The sequence below is a fragment of the Falco punctatus genome (assembly GCF_963210335.1).
Source record: "Falco punctatus genome assembly, chromosome: 11".
NCBI classification, from domain to species: domain Eukaryota; kingdom Metazoa; phylum Chordata; class Aves; order Falconiformes; family Falconidae; genus Falco; species Falco punctatus.
The window spans coordinates 31,424,684-31,446,304 of record NC_137591.1 but is presented as its reverse complement, the minus strand read 5'-3'; the positions used below and the strand labels follow the sequence as shown (position 1 = coordinate 31,446,304).

At 42.6% G+C, this 21,621-nt stretch overlaps 1 protein-coding gene across 1 annotated transcript in view; it reads left to right on the top strand.

Moving 5' to 3' along the window:
- NIBAN1 (niban apoptosis regulator 1) overlaps positions 1 to 21,621 on the top strand; it is a 70,105-nt gene that overhangs the window by 28,802 nt on the left and 19,682 nt on the right. The window contains exons 2-5 of the mRNA XM_080407533.1: positions 2,156 to 2,286; positions 3,614 to 3,745; positions 4,415 to 4,529; positions 5,973 to 6,140. Coding sequence (XP_080263659.1) covers positions 2,156 to 2,286; positions 3,614 to 3,745; positions 4,415 to 4,529; positions 5,973 to 6,140 — 546 coding nt within the window. The remainder of the gene's footprint in view (positions 1 to 2,155; positions 2,287 to 3,613; positions 3,746 to 4,414; positions 4,530 to 5,972; positions 6,141 to 21,621) is intronic.

The following is a 21,621-nucleotide window of genomic DNA, read 5'->3' as shown; positions in this document are numbered from 1 at the left end:
GTGTAATGCCTCTGCGCGTGCGGCAGTCAGCTGAGCTGTCTCCTTCACATACCTGGGCAGGGCTTGAAGGGGCGGCAGGTTTGTAACCCAGCAGTGATGTGGGGTTGGAAAGGGGCAGGAGTGGGGCAAAAGGGACTTGCAGTTTAGCTGAAGGCAGCGACGCCGTTGATGCTTAAGAAGGAGAAGGCTCCAGCTCTCCTCTCTGAGCTGGTTACACAGGAATAGGTGAAATGAAAGGTCATGTCACTATGTCCCTAAACTTGAGGGATGCATCAAATTCTGTTCATCAAACTGCAAATAAAAATGCAGAAGCAGAGGAGCTAATGCATAGCTTTTTCTTTTGTGGCGTGTAACTAAAGGGATGTAAATGTAATTATCAGGAAGTTATGGAGTAATTAAATACTGTGGCTGTCTGAATTGATGAAATTACTTCTGTCAGCCTGGTAATGTCCCACATTAGGAGCAGATCAGAGCTGGACCTGAAGTAGACACTTTACAAAGTCTTTTGCCATTGCCCATCTCTGTGAACTCCTCAGCAAACTAGCTATTTTTCCATGGCAGTCTCAGCCACACGTATTTGGGTTTTTTAAATGGAAATAAGGTAGCCAGATGCGGTAAATCTTGGACGACAGGATCTTGTACACCAGAGCATCCATGAACTTTCTCCCATAAAATTCCATGCACTTATTCTGGTAATGATCCATGGCTTTTCTCTTTATTCAACTATATTTAAAATTATTTAAGATTTAAAAAGGCATGAACGTTCTGGGAACTGCACTGACAGTTGAACACCATTTTTTGGTCAGAAACGGCAATCAAATCAGTAGTAATCCAGCAAGTATTGCATGGTTGCTTTATAAGGACTATGCTTACATGCTTGAAAGAGCAAATCCGTCGAGTCCTCTCTCGGATTTCATCATAGTTGCTGCAGACTCACAGCCCTTTGTATGAGATACAGAAACATCATGAAGACTCCTCATGAATCCCTGTTGGTGGTTAGTGCTGGCAGGTGCCTGGGAGGAGTTTATCAATCTGGGAACATCATTGTAGGTGGTTCAGCTTCTCCAGGACTCTGGAGGTCTCGGTGCTTCTTGCTTGTTCCTCTGTTTGGCCCTTCAGGAGTGCTAGTCCTGGTCTAGGAGTCCATGCATATAAAGGCTTCAAGAAATTTCAGTTTGGGAACTACCATATTTTTTGCCAGAAAATTTGGTATTTTTTTCCCAAGCAAAACAACATAAAATTGTGAAAACATCAAAATTGCTTGAGGTGTGAAACTACATTTCTCTATTGTATGCTCAGGAAAAACCCTTTGTCATGGGGCTCCTTAATAAAAAGAAGAAAGGGATCTATCTTTCCAGTCCCCAGGACAGTCGGGATGCTATCTAGATCATAGTCCAGGTTTTGGTTTTCACATTGCTGCAGACTCTTTGTCACATGTACACATGGCCTTAAAGTTTAACTTCACTTCCTTGTCTGTAAAGCTTTAATTTCTTTGATCAAGTTAATGAGTTAATTACTCCTAAATTGCTTTAAGATTCTCAGGAATGAGGCTGTCTCTGTGTTTATTGCTGTTATTGCTACTGATGAGATCTTGATCATAGCAAGACAATACAAAATTAGTGTTTATTGCAGCATGACTGAGTATCTGTTTATATTCAAACAAAGAAGAGATTGCAGTGCCCAAGCCTAGAAAACATCCTTTGTAAGAGCTTTGAGTCAGCTTTAAAATCTCACTGTGTGATAAAACTGGCTAATACGGCTAAACACTAGCTAGCATCACTTGTCTGTATGTTTATCACTTGTCTGTATGTTTCGTTGAAAATCTTATCAGCTGTTAAACACCCATGGATCTGTGGCAGAATGTCCCAGGGAGAGGCATACAGCATCTTTTCTTAGAGAAATAGATTTGGGGTATGTTTTGCTCACTCTTGGAAGGAAAACCCCATGTCCAAACTCCAGTGTTTTCCTGGACAAATCCCCTCTGTGCTTTGTTGTCACAACAGCTGAATGCATCTCCAGGGGTGTCCTGGTCTGCTGTGCAGGTTGGTACGCTCAGGCAATATTTTGGGTTGCTGGTGATAACTGCCTTGGTACTATGCTACAGTTTCTGAATCCACATATATTAAATACAATTAAATCTCAATTTTTGCTTCAGGAAAAACAGAGGCCGTCATCAAAAACTTCAGCCCGCACTACAGACGCCAGTATGCGGTGGCTTTCTGCAAGCACGTGCAGGATGAGCTGGAGCAGCACCGGGATTCCCAGTCCCGGTTCCTGAAAACCAAGGTAGGAGGGCACGCATAAGCCCTTCCCCATCCTCAAGCTACCATACAGATCTGCTCTCCTGCATGAAATAATTAACACATCAACTATTTAAATAATGCATTTAGTAGTTGAAGTGTATGAAAAATATGAGCTGGAAATGTATCAGCTGCTGACTGGACTCGGTTTTCTTGTTTTTCCCAGTCTTGAATGCCCTCAAGTAAAGTTATTAGGCGGTACAGATACTCAAAGCTTCTAAAAATCAAACCCAAAGTATTTTTCAAGTTATTTAAATGTTTCTAATACACAAGCACACAATGCAGAAATATTCTTTCAGCTTCTTATACTGAGTAATTTAATACATAATAAATGTGTATCTAGGACATGTTATGTGTGTACTTTCTTATATACAACCTAAGTGTACACAACAGATTTGCAAGTACAGATGTTTGATTTGGTTCAGTTAGGTTTTGGATGGAAAAGCTGCATTTGGTTTCAGGTTTGAAGTTTGGTTTTGAAAATACATCTTTGTTTTGGCCTTGTTTGGTTGTCTCATCGTAGCATGAGAAGAACCATGACACAAGTTTCTGGTACAAAGCGTGCATCTCATCGAGATGGAGGTGGACACTTGGACAAAACTAGTTGCTTCCTGCTGATGGCAAGGTTTTGCAAGAATCTTGGGACAGAGATCATACATTCAGGGCAGAAAATCCTGTGGGAAACTTAATTAACCCTTTCATCCATGGCTATAGGGTTTCATAAAGAAGATGCAGTAATCCCTTCTGTGAAGTGAGCTGTGGAAAGCTGTTTTTTATTAGAAAAAGAGAGACAAAAAAAGACAGAAATCTCTTTATTGGAGGAAAATGCAGAGAACCAGCCTTCAATATTAAGAAAATATGGGTCTAAATTTTTCAGGTGTATTGGAAATCATGGGTTTCCAATGATCTTGAAGTGAGTAAGCTAAAGCAATGAGGTGGAATGTAGAAGGTGGGATAATAGAACAGCTGCGTCTTTCAGAAAGATGCATATCAGTTACAAGAGCACAGATGCAAAAGTGTCACAAAGCAATTGGAAGTAATTTTCTATTTTATAATAAAAAAATTGTTGCATCAATGCAATGGGTTTAGTACATAGTAGAAAGTGGGAGATGACGAACTACAAGTCATCTTGCATTCAGCATGGCATCCAAAAGGTAAATAAGAATGTCTCTGTCTCAGAAATCTGGAAGTATTTTTGGAAGGCAGAGCTCTACTGCTGCCTCCTCACCTCAGGGTACAAGAATTTGATTGTGTATTTTTGAGAACTGAGGTGTGATTATGAGAATGTCAGATCTCAAAACCTGTCTTTATAGCCCCCGCTGGAAGCTGGGACAGTCTTATATGAAGCAGAGCTGCTGCATTTTGCTGAGGATCTGAAGAAGTGGAAGGACAGATATGTCGTTATCAGAAATGACTACACTGTGGATTGCTTTGAGAGTAAAGAGGTAAATGCTTCTTCCTCTTACATTCTTCTATGCTTCCAAATAAACTCATACCAAGTGAATTTCCCACTGCTGCTGCCTTTCTTTTAGCAGTATTAGATGAAACGTTATCCTCAGTGAGGCAGCTTCAGCCTTGCGAACTGGCCTGAAGCTCCACAGGGATGGATGAGGGTACAACTGAGCGCCTTGACTTGGCCATATGTATTTGCAAGAACTAGCAAATCATTTTAACAGCGCTTTGAACTTTCCTTTGCCTATCGTAGAGTGCTTCTTATCTGTATGTCATTGTGATACATCCCCATGCTTCTGCAGTTGGATTTTAAGGAGCAGTTCTTGGGTGGCTTCAAGCTGACTGCAGTGAAGCTTTTCATTTAGCAGCTGCCACAGTGAAACTAGTCCTGGCTGACAAATCAAACAAATAGAGTTTAGAAGAAAATCCCATCCTTTTCCCTTCCCTTCTGTCCCTGAGTCTTCACCATGGCTGATAAGCACTGAGAGGATATTTTTAAATATGCTTCTTACATTCAACCATGGTTTAGATTTGACGTGTCTAGGGAATATATCCAAAATTCAGTCTGACAAAAAAACTTTTCCCTTTGGGGAATATCCCTGTGCATTAGCTTTGTCAATGAGTTGTGTCTTTTATCTTTTCCCTCTCTCTTGTTTTTCCAGGCCTACCAGAAAGGAGCCAGCCCTAAATATCACGTTCTTCCGGCAGGAGGCAAAGTACTGACTTCAGAAGAAGATTACAATTTGCTGTCTGATAAACATTTTCCAGATCCTGTTGGTAAGCCCCTTTTGAAGCTGAACTGCCAAACCCCACGCTCTGTTACCTACACAGACCACTTCTGGGCAGGCTTTCAGGCTAGACTTTAAAATGGGGCAACAGGAGATGCACACAGCCCTTTTTCTAAGTCAAAGCACAGCTCCAGAGTGTATGTACACAGAAGATGCTATAAGCTAATGTTCTCAGAAATGCTGGGTCCTGGTTTTTTTTCAGCATTCCAGCACAAAGCCGCTGGAAGCTCTGCAGAAGCAAGGCAGGAACCACACCACCATTGTTCCTGGGCCTAGTAAATATTCCTGGTTTATTTGTTTCCATTTTTAGATGCCAGCTGCCTGTGTTGACTCACAGTTGATAATAAGTCCCACAGAGAGGGCAGGAAGGTTGCTGCTGCTTTTGTTTCTGGGACAGGGACCATTGTGGTCCTGCCTGCCCCCCCTCCACAAAGATGGAGAAAATTCGGGCTTTAAGGGAGTAGATCTCATGTTGCAGAGTCAGATTTGGAAAATGGAATGCCACATAAGGAAAGGATAAGAGCAAGATGTAGACAAGGTGGTTTTTTTTAAGTCTTATCTCATGCCACTTAAAATTATGACTGCTGGGACGTGCCCCCCTTACACCCCTTTCCCAAGGCATAGGGTGGTCAGAGGGTAGCATGGGGCAGCTGTGCCTGGAGGTGACTTCTGTGTGTCACCACAGCTCTGCAGGAGTTGGGCTTGACTAACATGGAGTAGCCCAAGGCTGCTTGCGGGCTTCTGTGCCTCTCCCTTCACAATGACTGGCTCAGTTAGTCTTTTATCGACCTTCTCCCCTTCTGTGCGATGCTGAAGACACCCAGAGATCATTTAGTCATCCATAAACAGTGTTGTACAGCATCATCCCTTGTGCACAGAGACTGGAAAGTGGAGATACTGAGTGCTGTCTTTGCTTCACCTTCCAGGCCTTGAAGTGACAGTTCGTAAGGCCATCTTGCAGTGTTTGGAAACCCTGGAGGTGGGGAAACCACTGCTGTTCCTACATGGTTAATGGAGTTTGTTTCTATACAGAAGACCATACGCTCCTGTATGGTCTCTATGTGGAAGAGACCAGAGCTGCCCACTGACCTATTTGCCGTGAAAACCTTTTCCCTAGCAGCTACAATCCAATGAAATAGTTTCTTTGAAATTTTACAAGGGATGTGTAGTTTTTGGCCACCTTGAATACAAAACAAGAGGACATCAAGTTGCTGCGGTATAACTTAGGGAGGTGGTTGGTGCCTGTTGAGTGTGCCCATCCCAGCTGTGCCCCCCTGCCCTCTGTGCCCAATTGCTTGGATCAAGACTTGATTTTGTCATGTCTCATGCTTCCCTGCTAGCGAAGGTCTGTTTTCTCTGTCATAGCAGAAGAAAAGAGCCGAAGCCCCCAGGAAACCTGCAGATTTCAAATGGAAATGTGTTTTTTGTGCAGGGTCGAGTGAGAAGGAGGTCGCCCAAGCCTTCGTCCAGCTGCCGAAGGAGTTCCCGGTTTACCTGTGGCAGCCTTTCAGCCGGCACAGCTACTATTGCTTCCCGGAGCCAGAGGCTCAGAGGCGGTTCAGTGCCATGCTGGGGGACTGTGTGAGACACTCAAACCACGGTGAGTGCAGAAGGGGCCTTGTCCAGCATGTCATTCACCCCGGGGAAGATTTAAGTAGCTGTTACAGTAAAAAAGCTGTAGAAAAATGCAAATCACCTATGAAAGATGCTTGGCTTTCAGTACTTTGAGGAATATGTTAATTTCTTCTTGCTTTGCTGGGAGCGAAGTTAGGTGGGATTTGAGCTACAGTGTAGCACACTTGGGTAGAAAACATGGGATTTGCTTTGCAAGTGTTACTCCCCTCTCTCTCAGCTCATCCGGTATCATAATGGAAAATCATAAGAGACGTTTATGAAAGAAATCTGGCGTAACAAACTCTCCCCGGTGTTTGCAAGCTTGGCAAATGCATTATAGATATAGTAGACCAGGTTTGTACAACATGAAGAGAGGGTAGTTTCCCAGTACGTTTATGAGATGTTATACATATATCGCCAATGGTCAAACATTTGATGTTTTCTGGGGGTGTTTAGATGGCAGCTTAAGCCCCAGCCATGATTAAGCCTCATAGCTGGGACATGAGTGGTGTGTACGACATGGTATTGATTGTTTGCACAAGGATAAATTTTAGATCTCGCTTTCTGAGTATGTTAGACTAGAAAACTTAAAAAAAAACCCAACTTGTGACTGGCTAGGATTATAAAAACAACCTTGCTCCCATGGAATTGGAAGATCATTTGTGAGTTGGATCCTTAGAAAAAGGAATGCTTGCCTGTTTTTCAGATGACTTTTCTCTTTTTCCATCAAGCTGACCTGGTTCCCCTGCTGGTGTCCAAGCCGTTCCCTGCCTTTAGTGTCACTTTTGAGTCCCATCTGCTTCTGCTGCCCTTGGTGAGAGATAGGAACACTCAGGAACTTATCCAGCAATCTCAGCTAATTGGGCCTGAAGCCCGTGCTTGTAGATAAATTAATTGAGAGTGCAGTGTGTCAACAGTCTCTTTTACTTACAGAAGTGGGTCCCAGTGTATTTTCTTTAGTGTCACACTTGCCTCCTGGTCATCATCTTCACCCCGTTATGCTCAGGCAGCCGTCTCACAGTCTTGCTTGGATACTTCTCAATTGCTCTCTCTTTTCCCTTGTCTCCACTCCAAAGGCGTTCCTGGTCTCCTTTAGGACTTCACCCCTGCAACAAAAACACACATTACTGCAGTGCTGAGCAGTGTCCTAAGATGTGTAGCTATTTGTGTGGTGCTCATGATGGTTGATGGCAGGTGCCGCCTTCGCACGCCACACAGGATTCTTGGTCCCAGTGCTAGCCAGGTGGTGTACACTCCTCTGACGCTTGGTGGTCCCCCTCTCCAGCTTTTTTCCAAGCCATGCTGAAAGTGGTGAGGCACTGTGTGCCCCTCTGGCTCTGACAGCCTCCTACGAACCAGAGGGAGCAGCTCCAATGCAGATCTGTGTAGGTGTGGAGAGGCTGAGGGCTAAAATACCCTGGTAGGCAAATACCCAGTCATGGGGACTATCAAGACTGTTTTGTGGCTAGATTAACATGGGTTGGAGGCATCAGTCTAGAATGAACATGCCTTCACTTGGCACTTCCGAATAGCTTGAGTTTCAATAACTGTTCTCTATATGGTTGCCGGAGGAAGAGGAATTCCCATAGTGTGCCTGAGGGCAAAGCCTGTCTGTGTGATTTTCAGTTCTGACTCGCCAGGTTTCAGCTGCAGCAGTCATGCAGTATGGAAGTGCTCCGGACTTTGGAAACCACCCCTTCGCTCCTCACCAAGGTTTGCTAAGGAGATGGGGATACAATCAAGTTTTCCTGGCACTGTCAGTCCCCCATGACTTGAAGCCTGTTCATTTGCTTTGGGGTTTTTCATTTCTCTCTTCTGGAGCAAGTGTAACAGGCTTGACAAAGCTTTTGGCAGCCTTTTTTTTCTTAAAGTTCAGCACATCACTCCAGGGACCAACTCTGAATTGGCAGGAGCTGGGACTAGATGACCTAATAGGTCTTTTCCATCTCCAGTGCCTGTGAGTCTGTGTTTTATTATATTTCATATGGCTCAGCTATTGCTCATTTGTACATCTGTTCCAGGATTTATCCCTCTCAGTTTTTTCTGTGGTCAAGTTTTTATCTTGATGTCAGAAGATGCTTAGTGACACTGGAGTGTCTTCATCAAGGCTCACCCTTTCTGTCGTGTTAGTTCTGTTCAACAGGCTGATTGGTAGATTAGATAGTCTGGATTAAGACCTACTGTTACACCGGTAAAAGTGAACAGGTTTTTACAGCTAGGGAAATGGGAGCCCATATTTTCTGGATTTCTTGGAGTCTCCTAGAAACCTAGGGCTGCAAGCAGAAAAATGATCACTGACGAGTACCCCAATAACCTTAACTCTGCCCTTGCAGTGAATTTCTTCATTTTAATGTTTTTTTTACCCCAAGAACTTCATATTGATTTCTGTTCATTCTCACACGACTGAAAGATGTTACGTTACTAATACTTTTAAAAGCTTTACTTGCAAAAAATTCTGCCTACAAAAAACAGGCAACTGAACAAACTGACAAAGTTATAGGCGCGTGCAGCAATACAATGGGTAATAAGGCTTGTGATATAAAAATTGGCTGGCCTCTTTCATTAAAAAAATTGAAAAGAGAAGAAATGTGAAAAATCCTTTGAGTTCAATTGTGGAGTGTAATTTAGCGGGATAAGGAGCCCCGGCCAAGGCAGCACTCGCCCCCCCTCTTCTAAAAAGTACCGAGTTAACTTTTGCCAGGGCAGATTTTGCAAGGGCAGGAGAAAGATGTTACAACTGATCAGAAATTGCCTTTCTGTCTTTTCTATAATCTACCACTTCTGGAAGGGAATGTATCGCACAGGGCTTTAGCCAAAAACTTGGAGGAGTTTTTGGTTAAAGTCTGTTTTCTCCCAGGAAGCAGAATTAAATACAGTCTCTCGCTGAACAGAAGACTGGAGCGGATCGGCATGTGGGCTTGTGGTGGGAGCGACCCTGGCATTCAGCTGTTTCCTCTCTTTAGAGTCCCTCTGGCGTAAATAACCCGTCCAGCCTGTGCTTCTGGGTTTTCTGGTCAGAACTCATGGTCAGGAGAATAATTACAAGTGTTTGGAGCTAGTGATCACCACTTGTAAATATGATTCAGATGTACAGACTGTGGGTTCTGGCCCTCCCCCCCCCCCAGGTTTTCCTATTGTGTTTGTCCTTTATACGAATTGATCAGGGTTTGCAGTTCTAGCGGACAATGATTTCCTTCATTATCAGTGGAATATGTAGATCTTTTGCACCCGTCTTGAGTACACTTCAAGTAAAGCACATTTAAAACCTTTAAAATAAGCCTGAGCTGGTTGTGGCTTTAAAAATGTTCTGGCACAACTGGATGTGTACACCAAGATTCTCTGAATGACCCTCGCTCTGAAAGCTGACGGACTTAATTAATTAATTAATTAATTAATCTGCCTGCAGAAACTGTCCCAGGTTAGTGATGCATCTGAGCAGCTCCCGCTTTGCTTTTGGGATACCTCAGGACTTGGGGAGGGGTTCGTACGCCTGCTGGGTTTTAAGCTGTGAGGGCATTTGATTAAGGGCTAATTAATGAAAACACAAACGCCCAGGGAGCAGCAGAGGAACCCCGACAAACAGACGGTGCAGAGGGAACCCCACCCTGGCTGCCCCAGTGCTCACAGCAGGGGGCTCAGCTCACGGACCTGCTGTGAAACCCACCCGGGTGGGCCACCAGCAGCTCTCGCTGACGCCGTGCAGCCTGCAGAGCTGTCATTGCATAAGCAGGAACGGGACTCACTTTGGGATGGACGGGAAAAGCATTTGGAGATTGTGAGAAGTGCATTATGGGATGTTTTCCAGGAGACTGTTGGAATATGTGAGATTTATTATGGGATGATTAGGGGAAGGACCAAAGGTTGGAAAAGGGAAGGATCAAAGTGGGTTGGAGAGGGTCAAGTGTGGGGTAACAGAGGGAAAAAGGGGATAAATGGGGTCAGCTGGGTGTGAGCAGGCGGCTTTAGTCAGTACACTCGTCCCACACTTCATCACCACAGTCTGTCCTGTCTTCTTACTGAACTTCACTTCTATTTTCCAGGGTGAGAGTGCTCTCTGATGTGTGTGTTGGGGTCCTCAGTGCCAGCAAGTCGAGAAGGGGTCACGGGGACTCCACAGGTTTGAGGTGCCAGCACCTGGAGAGATGTGTGTGAGAGGTCCCAGTGCCAGCAATGGGAGGAGGGACCACAGAGTACAGGGGCCCGTGGGTGCAGGGCCACATTCTGGTGAGACCAGAGCGCTTTCCTGATGAGCTTCTACTAGCCGTGCATGTATGTAGGCTTCACTCACTAGCAGACTTCAGTCTGTACTATCTGGCAAAGTAGAGGAGAGGAGGAGTGGGAGTCAGTGACCAGAGGCACCATAGGCGTGGGACGAGTACTGTAGGGATTGTGTGTGTGAGCCAGCTACTGAAGAGATGTGGGAAGATACGGGTGAGTCTGGGAGTTCCTGCCGGGGGGAACATAGGTCTGGACCTGCTGTCAGTGGGAGCAGGTGCAGAAGGATCTAATGAGAGCTGCAGCTATTGGGTTACCAGATTTGGCAACTCTAACATAAGCCATACCTGCATCTGAATCACTTTTCTGGCTGAGTTTGAGTCAAATCAATTTCAAAATTGCTATTCACCACATAGTGTGTGACCCTTCTCCTGTGAAAATTAACAACTGTGTAACTTTGCTCCCAGGAAAAAAAAGGCTACTGTTAATTTGCATACTCAGTACAGAGGTGCTACTGTCTAATCTTGACCATTATCTCAAAAGCTCCATCAAAAAGCTTCCTTCCAAGCTGTCGATTCTTTACCAGCAGCTTTGTAATTAAGGACTTCAGTGAGCTGCATTAAAGAACATTGTGTGCAGCTCTGAAATGCCATGTTTAATTTCTCATTGAATTTATTACCTCGGCATAGGATATAAAGCATTATAATGGACATACTTGCTGATTTCAAAGCTTTTTGGCTTTGATCAATGAATATGATAAATGAAAGCATGAGTTAAAGTAGTTAAATGGCGTAAGTGTACATACAGACAGATAACATTGAGGGAGTTCTCTAGATATATAACACAGCTCAGCCAAAAGCTGTTCTTTGCAGAAGAGCATCAAGCAAACAGATATAGAGGCGTCAGTAGTAAAATAGGGTAGTGTAGAGGAATAGAGTAATAGTGTAAAGTAATCATAAAAGTTTCACATATAGAAAAGAACGTACAGTTCTCTGGGTACAGGATTACACAACTAAATCTTCAACGTTCACTTTGCTAGTCTGTTCCTTATGCCATAGGACATTTGCTGTATTTTCCTGGGGCAATTATGTAGCCTTCACTGTTTTAGTGAAACTGAAAAATTAATGTTTCAAATTATGAATGTGACAAAGAAAATGATAGTTGTTGTGAAAAATGCAGTTTCAAGGGTTACTGGAGAACTCTTGCTTTCTGACCTGATCCGAGTGGGGATGCATTTACAGGACACTAAATGTGGCCTTATTAGCTTTAGTAAATAATTAGAATTGTTGACCACATTAGAATTTATATCTAGAGAGTCTACATTACATCATTCTATATATACTATATTTGTTTCAGTTTTGATGATTCATTATTAATTCAGGAGAATAAGAGCATGTGTCAAAAAATATGTATCCTAATACCACTTTCATATTAAAGTCCTGACAGAAGGTGCAGCAAGAAGGAGAATTTTCTGCCCATAACATTTTTTTAACTTTGCCTCCCTAATCTTTGCCTCAGTTGAGTGTTTCTTAGGTTAATAGGGAGGAGCTGCTGACTGTTCCGTGGTACTTCCAGGGAGCCTGTTCTCAAGCATCTGTGGAGGTCATACCTTCATCACTATAGGATTTTACGTAATGCTTAGTTTTAAAAACTTCTGAGGTTTTTAAAGAAGCTGTGCTTAAGTTGAAGTGTAGGGTGAAAGGAAATGGCTTCGTTGTTTCCTCCAATTTCCTAAACCACTACTGCCAGTTTAGATGTGGGCTGTAGCGTGCAATTCATTGGTTTGCCTTTATCTCCATGATCCCTCCGCTTTCATCCACAGCTTGGACTTACTCTGGTTCCCTCTCCATCCACATTTTCCTAGTGAAATGATGAGAACTACACCTCAAATTATGGTAGGAATTTGCTGCTGAAATGGCCATCTAACCTCCAACAGGGAGGTGCTGTCAGTCCCGGAATGGCAGTAATGAAGGAAATGCTCAGAATATTCACAGTGCTCTAACAGTTCCCATTCTCCAGTTTTTAATCCTTTACATATGTATACCCTGAAAATCAGACTGAAGTTTATTCCAAGTGCTTGTTTTTTGTTATTTTAGGAGGTCTTCTCATTTTCTATGTGAGGTTACCAACTGTTGTGTTTCACTTCGTATTTGCTGTTAAAAGTGAAGAAGCCCAACCACTTGGTGCTAGGATAGGGGGAAGTCTGTGTGATAAGAAGGAAAATACAACTAGCTAATTCTGGGAGATAAGGAGTTTCACTTCATGATTTTATTTTCTTTCATCTGGTTTGATTTCACATCCTTAACTTGATAATCACCCTCATGACACAGAAAGCTAAGGGACTTTCAAAACCATACATATCCTGACTTCTCCAATTTCACCATAAATAACAAAACAAAGCAAAAAAAATTAGAGACATAAATACATTAAAGACATAAAAGAAAGAAATACATTAGGCAAGAGGGAAATACAAAATGTACTTTTTGGCTCCTGTGGGGCATTGTGTCACAACTTGGCTATGTCAGAGCAACTAGGACAGCTTCAGATTTTTTTTCTCCATCTGTCTTCTGGGGTTGCCATTAGCTGTGTCCACATTCCCTTTTTCAACTCTTAAGTTTAGCTGGCAGGTGTTTTTCTCATAATTATTTCTATCTTTCCTATGCTACATGTATATAGTACACGTAGGGCTTACCAAATCTTGGACTGTAATTCAAAATAACTACTGAAGCGTTAAAGGTTGAAAAGATGACATTGAATACTTAAGCTGAAGGATATATATCTCCATATACAGAGCAAAGCAGCTCTCACAAGTCCAAATAGAACTTCAGAAAGATTTCTGAGCCTTCATCTTGTAAACAGGGTGGCTTTTCTTCTCCAGAGAGGGCAGATGAAAAGGATTTTCTTGTTGCCTTTTTCAGATGACATGCAGAAGGATCAATTAAAGTAGAACTGAGGAGGAAATTGCTTTTTTTGACACTAAAGAACAATGTCCTTCTGCACTGGCATGAAAGCAAGGTTTGTTTGGTAATTTGGGGTAGGAAAAGGTACGAATGGAGACAGATTATTCAGCCCTTCGCCTAGACCTGGGCCTTGAGTCTGGGCTCCTCTCATTGCAGCTGCTGCACTTTGATTAATTAAATCACTTTATAGTTAATAAGATAAGCTCTCCTGTGATCCACATGAGTTGTTGAGACCATGGCTGGTCTTTCACCAGACAGATACCTGAGGTGCAAATGGACTTCTCAAAACTGATGTGTAAAATTTCACAGAAATATTAATGCTGTCGTAACATTCAAAACCATTTTGCTATAAATATCTTTGATGAGGCTTGTGGGATGCTGTGAAACTCATGAAGTATTTTAGGACACAATTTAGATTTTTTTTTTGTATAATATAGAATATTTTGCTTAAAATGAGACTATTTTTCCTCTTTCTGGGATGTTTTTGCTCTACAACATCAGTTCTTTCAATCATTGTGGCTATCGCTTTTCCAGTAAGCCTGCTTGCTTATAGTATAGTTAGGATTTTCAGTCTGTGGGAGTTACTTTCATTCTGAAACATCAAGATGATTAATGTGCTAAAATCCTAATTACAATTACAGTCCTCCTACTTCTCTCACCTCCACGCCTTGTGCTGATTCTCCTTTTCTTACATAATACCTAGTGTGGGGTGGTACAGAAGAGGCCCTGGCTTGTGCCTAGCACCCAAGCCTATTTCAGGAGCCATGAAGATACTCCTTTGTGCAGGTGTACGGTTGTATTCATGCTCCAGCTTCAAAGTTCAGCAGCAGAAAAAATTCTCACCTGCACCAGGAGCACAGTAGCTGGTTTGGAAGGTGCCTGGAAGTTGCCAGAGAAAAATGATATTACGATTCTTTGTGTGTGTTTATACAGTGCACTTCTGTTAAAACTATGAAAGCTGCTGGTCCCAGCAGAGGGAGGTTCCTTGTAATCTGTCTCATGCTGATTTGAACAGCTTTAATGCAGGCACTGTGTGCTGCAAAGCAAATAGTTAAACCTGTTGAATGTTGGTTTGATGATCTCGGAGGGAACTTGTGCTGCAAAGCTTTATTTGCTATAAATACAGCTTATTATGGCAGGGTTGTATCCTGTTTGGAAATGACCTCATCTAGCTTCTGTTAGTGGTTAGCAGCTTCATACCACATGATCTATGAATAATATACGTTGCTGTCAGGAAAACATCAGAGCTGTGAGCTTCATGCTTCTCAGAACCAGGGTATTACACTTTGCTTTGTTCTTGATTTGATATGACAGGACTCCATTTTGTAAAAGTAAAGTGTGTCCTTTTATTCAGAGGATCAATTCCAAAGGTGCTATAGCTGTGTTAACAAGCCCTGGGCAAGCTATCTTTTCCTGAGGTCCAGTTCCCAAGCTCTCCTCATTGCCCCAGGTTCAAGCAGATGGATTCACTCTCGTTTTATTACTTACATTTGCTTGTTTTTTGTGGACAGAAATTTTCCGAACGTTGTTTTTCGGATTTGATACCCATCGCGCTTCTTACCAATTTGCTGTAATATCTTACAAGCAACAGCTCCTGAAATGTGCTGGGGACTCCGGTGGTCACTTTTTGCCATGTGCTAACGTGATGGGACGGTCTTGGCCTCCGTTAGCCATTCTGTGTCCTGTCCGTAATCCTCTGTGTGGTGATATTACTCATACACTCCATAGCAGAGTTACTCATCGTTAAACAGAAACTATGTGAGCAACAGACAACAATCACTTCAGTCCCTGCCCACAGCAAATAAATCCCAGGCAGGTATTTACCAGGAATGCTAGAAAAAAATGCTGTTGCAGGAAACCTGTGCTACAAAGATCACTCTTAGAAAGGGAAGTTGTTCTTTGATATGCCAATTTATTTTTATTTGATAGGCATCCCCTAATTGTGGTGTTGGGAGGCTGGCAGAATGATTCGTTGACTACAGAAACATCTCTTATTCCCTGATGTTCTCCAGCTGCCTTCACTCCAAATCCTTGGGCAGCTGGCAGCACGCAGTAGCTTTCTCTGGAGTATCAGTACAAGAGATGGAAATGTCCTCTGTATTTAGATGGTTAAGACACCACCATTTTTAAAAATGGCAGCCTTTTCTTTCAGCAGCCTCCCTCTGGTTTGGGGTTGTGTATTTTCTTTCTTACCAGCTTTTGTTTTCAAAGAACTAAGTTTTTTTTTAAATTCTGTTAGATTTTCTTTTCTATTTTAAAGAACATGTATAATGGAAAGCAGAGGAAAAACAACAATCTAAATATATTGAAAGAAACAGATGCCAAGGTGAGAGGAGAATGACTTGGAAGGATCAGAAAATGGGGGAAAATGTAATTTGGATTTCTTAGGATGAAATCTATTCCATTGAGGGTAGCAGTGTCTAGTGGAAATAGTAAGTGGTGGAAGCACCATCTTTTGAGGCTGCTAAAACCAAACACAAGACACTTAAAAATCCAAATATTCTTCAGCTTTATTTGTTACCTGTTTGTAGCATCAGAAGAAGGAAGGCCCTTCACTGATATCTGAACAGAGAATTTTCTTGTCCTAGGAAAATGCAAAATCGATGTTTTGGCACTGCCTTCACCTGAGCCAGCTTTCCACCAAATAGATGAGGAAGCAAGGAAATATGATTGTGAGATCACATAAAATTAAATGCAGTTTCTACTAATTTATCCTATTTCAAAAATCATAGTAAGTGACGCTCTTGCTGTCAGTGAAAGGCCACCAAACTCAACTCCTTGGTCATCTTCATTTCCTTCCAGTGGCTGTCCTTCAGCCCTTCCCACTTTTTAACCAAAGTCATCCTGCAGTTTTTGAAGATTTGAGGAGGTATTCATGGGCGCTGCTGTCTTTTAGGAGGGAACTAAAAAGTATACCAGGTTGTTAGCTGCTTGTGTTGGGAAGAGACATTTGACCGAAGGTGCAGTTACGGAGGACGGTAGGCAAGAGCCAGGCAAGGCTGTCTTCCTACCTGTGGGCATCTACGTGATCATCTCTTGTAAATACAGCCATTGTTGGATGCCTAGTTATTCTAATATCAGTTATAGGTGCCTGCAGGAAGAATTCAGGGACTGTATAGAAAACAATATTCACTGAACGCCGAATTGTTCACCAAACAGTAGGCAGCTCTCCAGCTCAGGAATGCATGTGTAGATGTGAGCGCTGCAGGAAACAGATGAAGCCGGGGTGGATTACTTCCGAGTTTTGGTAGTCGGATGATGGACGTTATGTCAGAATCAGCATTTCTTTAATTAAAACCCGTGCTCTATGAGCTCAGACTTCTGGATTCTGTTTTAACAGTTGTTCATCTACATCTTTGGGCCTCAGCCTTCTGTGAAATGTCAGCCAAAAAGCTTAGATTACTCTCAGTGGTTTAGCTTGTTTTGGTAAAGCACTTTGTCCACAGTCAATATATCCCTTTGCTATTATTAACAATAAAAGTAATACATTTATTGTAAGAAGAACCCATACGGGGGAAGGACGTTCGCTCGATTGCAATAGGGGCACTCAGTTTGTTTTGAAGAATGACATAATCAATTTTTACACATCATAAAACATCCTGACTACAGTTCCTTGGCTCTCCAAACAGTTTAACATGGTAATGCTGCCACTGTGTCCAGAAATCAGCAAGTCCCAGTTTGCAGAGTTAGCCAAGATGCAGAAGAGAACTGTGAAACACTGGTGTCTCAGTAGAGCAAACTGCCCCATTAGTTCTGGGAGGTGGAAAATTGTCGCTGTCTGGTTATTGCATCCGACTTAAGTCCCACGAGGGGCTGGAGAAACATTTCCCTGCTCTTCCCAAACAGACTTTTCCATGTGGTTTGCACGAGCAGTACAGAAATGAGCTGTGCTGCTACTTACATGAAAACTCTGCTTGTCACCATTGCATTTGTTAAGGGGGTAAATGATATGCCATCTGTCTTCAACACCTCTTGGCATTCCTGTTGTATGATGATGACCATTTTAGGCTCTCTTATGCTGCAGTAATGAGTTTGAGTAGCTTTATTAATGAAAATTATTGTTCAGAGGGGCAAGCAGTTTAAACTGGATATTGTAATACTTTTTAACAGCTAGCATGGCAGGTTAGGATCTGTAATGTTAAAGAGGCATCTTTCTTTGATTGTAATTAAAAAAAATCATCATCTAAGCCATTAAACATTATCTGGTTTTGAGCTTTCTGCTACAAAGCACAGCAAGAGACCCAGCGCAGCAGTCTGCAATACATACAGATACAAAATTTGAACTGGAATGTTGGAACATAGATTTCATATTATCTGGATTTGCTGAAAACCCACAATTTTAGCTAGAGGCAGTGAGGTCTGCAGCACTCATCCTCACTGGTAATGAGGCCTATTTATAGAAGTTTTTGCATAGAGGTCTTCGGTACTTTGACTGATTGACAGGTCGATCTATGGCTGTGGAGGAGACCAAATTCACCAGTGTTGGAAGAAGGGTTCGCCGGAGTCAAGAAGACGCTCAATATGAGTTATGCATCTTGCTCAACTTTATTAGTTTCTAACACTACTTATATAGAACCGATACACATGCATATTCATAAAGCAGAAATATAATTGGTTAGTAGTCTCTAAACGCACGCGGTTCTCACACCCCTAATTATCATGACTGAAATAAGCATTCTATCCATGTAGCTAATTGTGTTGCTGTGTTTCAGCCTTGTAGTTTGTTACTCCCTATATTCCCATACCGGTCCCTATCTTTCTTGGCCCTGCACCTGCTTTCCCAGCAGCTGTAGCTTGTTACAGCCACGGCCTGTTGGCACAACATAATTACTTGGTCTCAGGATTCAAGAATAGCTCAGGGCTACCTTTCTTGTTAACTTCAGCACAGCAACTTCAGTACAATTCTGATTACAGGCCTATTCTAATACCAGGCCTGGATTGTGCAGATCTTCAGAGATTCTAAGGCCATGCTTCTGCAGCCATTCTTATACGCACCAGGGCAGTTATTTTTCACTGCTGTCTTTAGACACACAGAGGAAGTATTAGCAAGTCAGAAAAATTGTTCAGGTAGCCTTTCCCCAGGAGCTTTTAAATGATGTGCCAGTGACATGTCCATCTTCAAACAAAGGTGCAGCTGTCCTGCCGTGGGTGGGGAACTTGGGACCAAAGATTTCCTTGTTACTTACCCCTACGACCAAACATTCATCTGCCAAGTGACAGAGAAAGAGCTGCAGCTCATAGCCTGGAGCACCTCGCTGGGACACTGCAAGTCCCACAGCAGCCAAAATATCAGATACAGCTGAAATTAGGAACAGGACCCTCTAAGTTAACACTTCTGCACCAGGTGCAAATGCACTCAATTGGTGTTGAGTAGACTGGTCCTCTGTGTATCATTTTGATAAGTTAAGGTTTGAGATTTTTCTTCTTTTAAAAGAGGGATTTAAACTGTTTATATGCTCATTCCTACAGAGAGCTTTCTGCAGTACTGAACAAACTCAGCCATGCCTTTGAGAGATAGGCACATTTGGGCAGATTTATAAAGTCATGGTCTTTACAGGTGTCCTTCCATCTTTTAAAAAGGAGCTTTATAGCAGTTATTATGTTATGTTTATATAAAGAATCTATGGGCAGTATCTTATCTGTTATTAAAATTGGGCTCCGCCCTTGGATCTATAGAGTCTCTAGATGGGTTTTCTTATTTTAAAATTAAACAGAACCAACAGATGGGTTTTTTTACTCTCCACAAATAAGCTGAAGTTATATACATTAGCAGCAGAAGAAGCTGCTTGGGTAATTTTCCCAGTGCAGACCAGCCTGGATTAAGCACATAGCATCAGTCTGGGTACCTGTAAAGCCTCACTGGCCTTTTGCTGGAGGACATTCAGTAAACTTTAGGGCTTTCTATGGGATTTGGGTAAGGATGCCCTACAACCACCACTGCGCCAAGCTCCCCTAACAGGCTCCACTTTCTGCAGACAGGAGGGGCAGATGCATCACTCATGATAGGTGCCGGGCAGATGTGTTGAAGGGGAAGCCCCTGTGAGTGCATTCAGGAGAGCGAAGCACATGTCCTTTCTGCTGACAAACAAATCATTCCTGATACCACTGGCATTTACCACCTGTCCTATTTGCAGCTGCAGCGTCTGTTTCCATCTCCCACGCACCATCCTCTCTCTTGCACGCAAGCAGGATTGCCCCAACAGCTTATTCATTGTTTTCTTCACTTTGCTGTGGCATAATGGAGCTGGCTACCAAGCCAGCCACAGTCCTCTAGCCTTTTCATATGCTAGATCTGATTTACAGGAGCCCTGGCTCTTCCCTGCTGAAATCTTGGAGGATGTGCACCGCAGCTCCTTTCAGCTTGGGTACAATTCCCTTTTCTTGAGCCATATCCCATGAATGTGCCTCTGTCTTGTGTGCCTCGCCAACAGCTTCTGCACAGCCCAACATTGGATGGATGTAGTTGTTCAATGTTTTATCGCTGATGCAATCATTTCCTCCTATGGAAAATTAAAATGAAATTGCCTAAATTAAGCAATTGTGGTAGCCTTGAAGGATAAAGCTGCCTTTCTACTTTCAGCTGGTTTTGTAGTAAGACTGCCATAATTGTGTTTTTCTCCTGTGTTTACTGGCATAGGAAAAAATGTGTGACTGGGATTTTATGCTACTTACAGCTTGATATTTTTCCCATGAACTATTTTCAAATGAATTGCTCTTGGATTTTTAGCACCTTCTTCCTACTTCCTCATGGGGTTGGGAACAGTCAGAATAGAGAAAATACTCCCTTGAGTGTGAAGTTTAAAACTTGATGATCTTAGAGGGCAGGCTTTTGTCAGGACTGGCACATCATCATCTCAGCAGGTCCAAGATCCAGCCCTTTGGATGGTCTGTTGTCCCTTTTGGTTAGGAGGGAGCACAGCTGTGAAGAAGGAAAACATGTGAGTCATGATCAGAGGGCTGCAGGAGCTGCAGTTCTCCCTTCCGTCAGCCAAGCCTGGCCCTCTTCTTTTCAAAATATTCAAGGTTTAATTTTGGGAGGACAAAAGCTTTCAGCTGCAATGCTTCACTAGTTTTTCAGGTGGAATACTCCGTTCTTTAATTAAAGCTGCCGTCAGAGGATGTCCGCTTGGCAGTGAACACTGTGACTTACAACTGACATTTTAGCATCCTGGTTTATGATTTGCTATTAAAAATGCTATATATCATGGAGGTTGCAATGAAGGTATGGTTGGGATTTTACCTGGCTGTTTTCTTTCCTTTGATCATCATGCGGGCTTGTAGAAATCGTGTGATCTCTCTGGACCTCCAAATATTTGCCAAACAGAGATCTATATAGATCCATAGTATCTATAGGGTGGCACTGAGAGAGTGTTTACTGCACCCCAGTATGTATAACATACCTTCCTGAAGTAATGATTATGCCCAGGGGAAACTGAAAGGGCAAATTCTGACATTTGGATTCTTAGCAGATCTGAAACCTCATTGCCTGCCATGTAGATAAATTCTACACAGTGAGTGCTGTTTTCAAGCAATAGCCAGGGTGAAACGTTGATTAAGTTAATTGTAGGTTTCTGTAGCTTTTGTTTTTGTATAAAGAACATGAAGCAGACATTTCAGGCATTACTGTAGTGTGAATCCTTCATGTTTCCCATAATTTGTATAATCCCTGTATTGCCCTTGGCATGTGTGCAAGCCTCCTATAAAGCTGCTCTCTTTAGAACTTTCATGAGCAAGTCAAAAGAAGTGTCTTGCTTGACAGGCAAGGCTTGAGAAATTACTGTTGAACATAACAATTGTTTATACATACGAGTATCTTTTAAAGCAGCATAGTAATCTTTGAAAGAATTAACATTCGTCCCTCCTTTCTTCCTAATGTGTGCACAACAGGACTTCATCTGATCAAGGCTACAAGCAGATGACCTTGAAGAAAGGACAATAAACCATTGTGGCTTTGTTTTTCCTTAAGATAATAATCCTCACAATAATCCTGAAGCTTTGTTTCATAGCAAAGATATGTCACTTGAATTCCTGAAGTGTTTCAGTAGTGGTTTCTCTTCCCCAGGTTTGTCAAGCAGCCTGATTGCTCTAGGGAGCTTTTCCACATTTTGAGGCAGAAAGACTGTTTCTCCTCCAAATCACGACAAACTAGTCCTGCTGTTCCACTCTTCATTAGCTGTGTTTTTGTGTGCTTTCATGTGAAGGAGAGTGTTGGCTGCCACTCCCTTGAAAGCCTTTAGCAGTTTGGAAAGAACAAATTGCCTGAGACGTAATTTCTGTTGCGTGGCTGGTTAT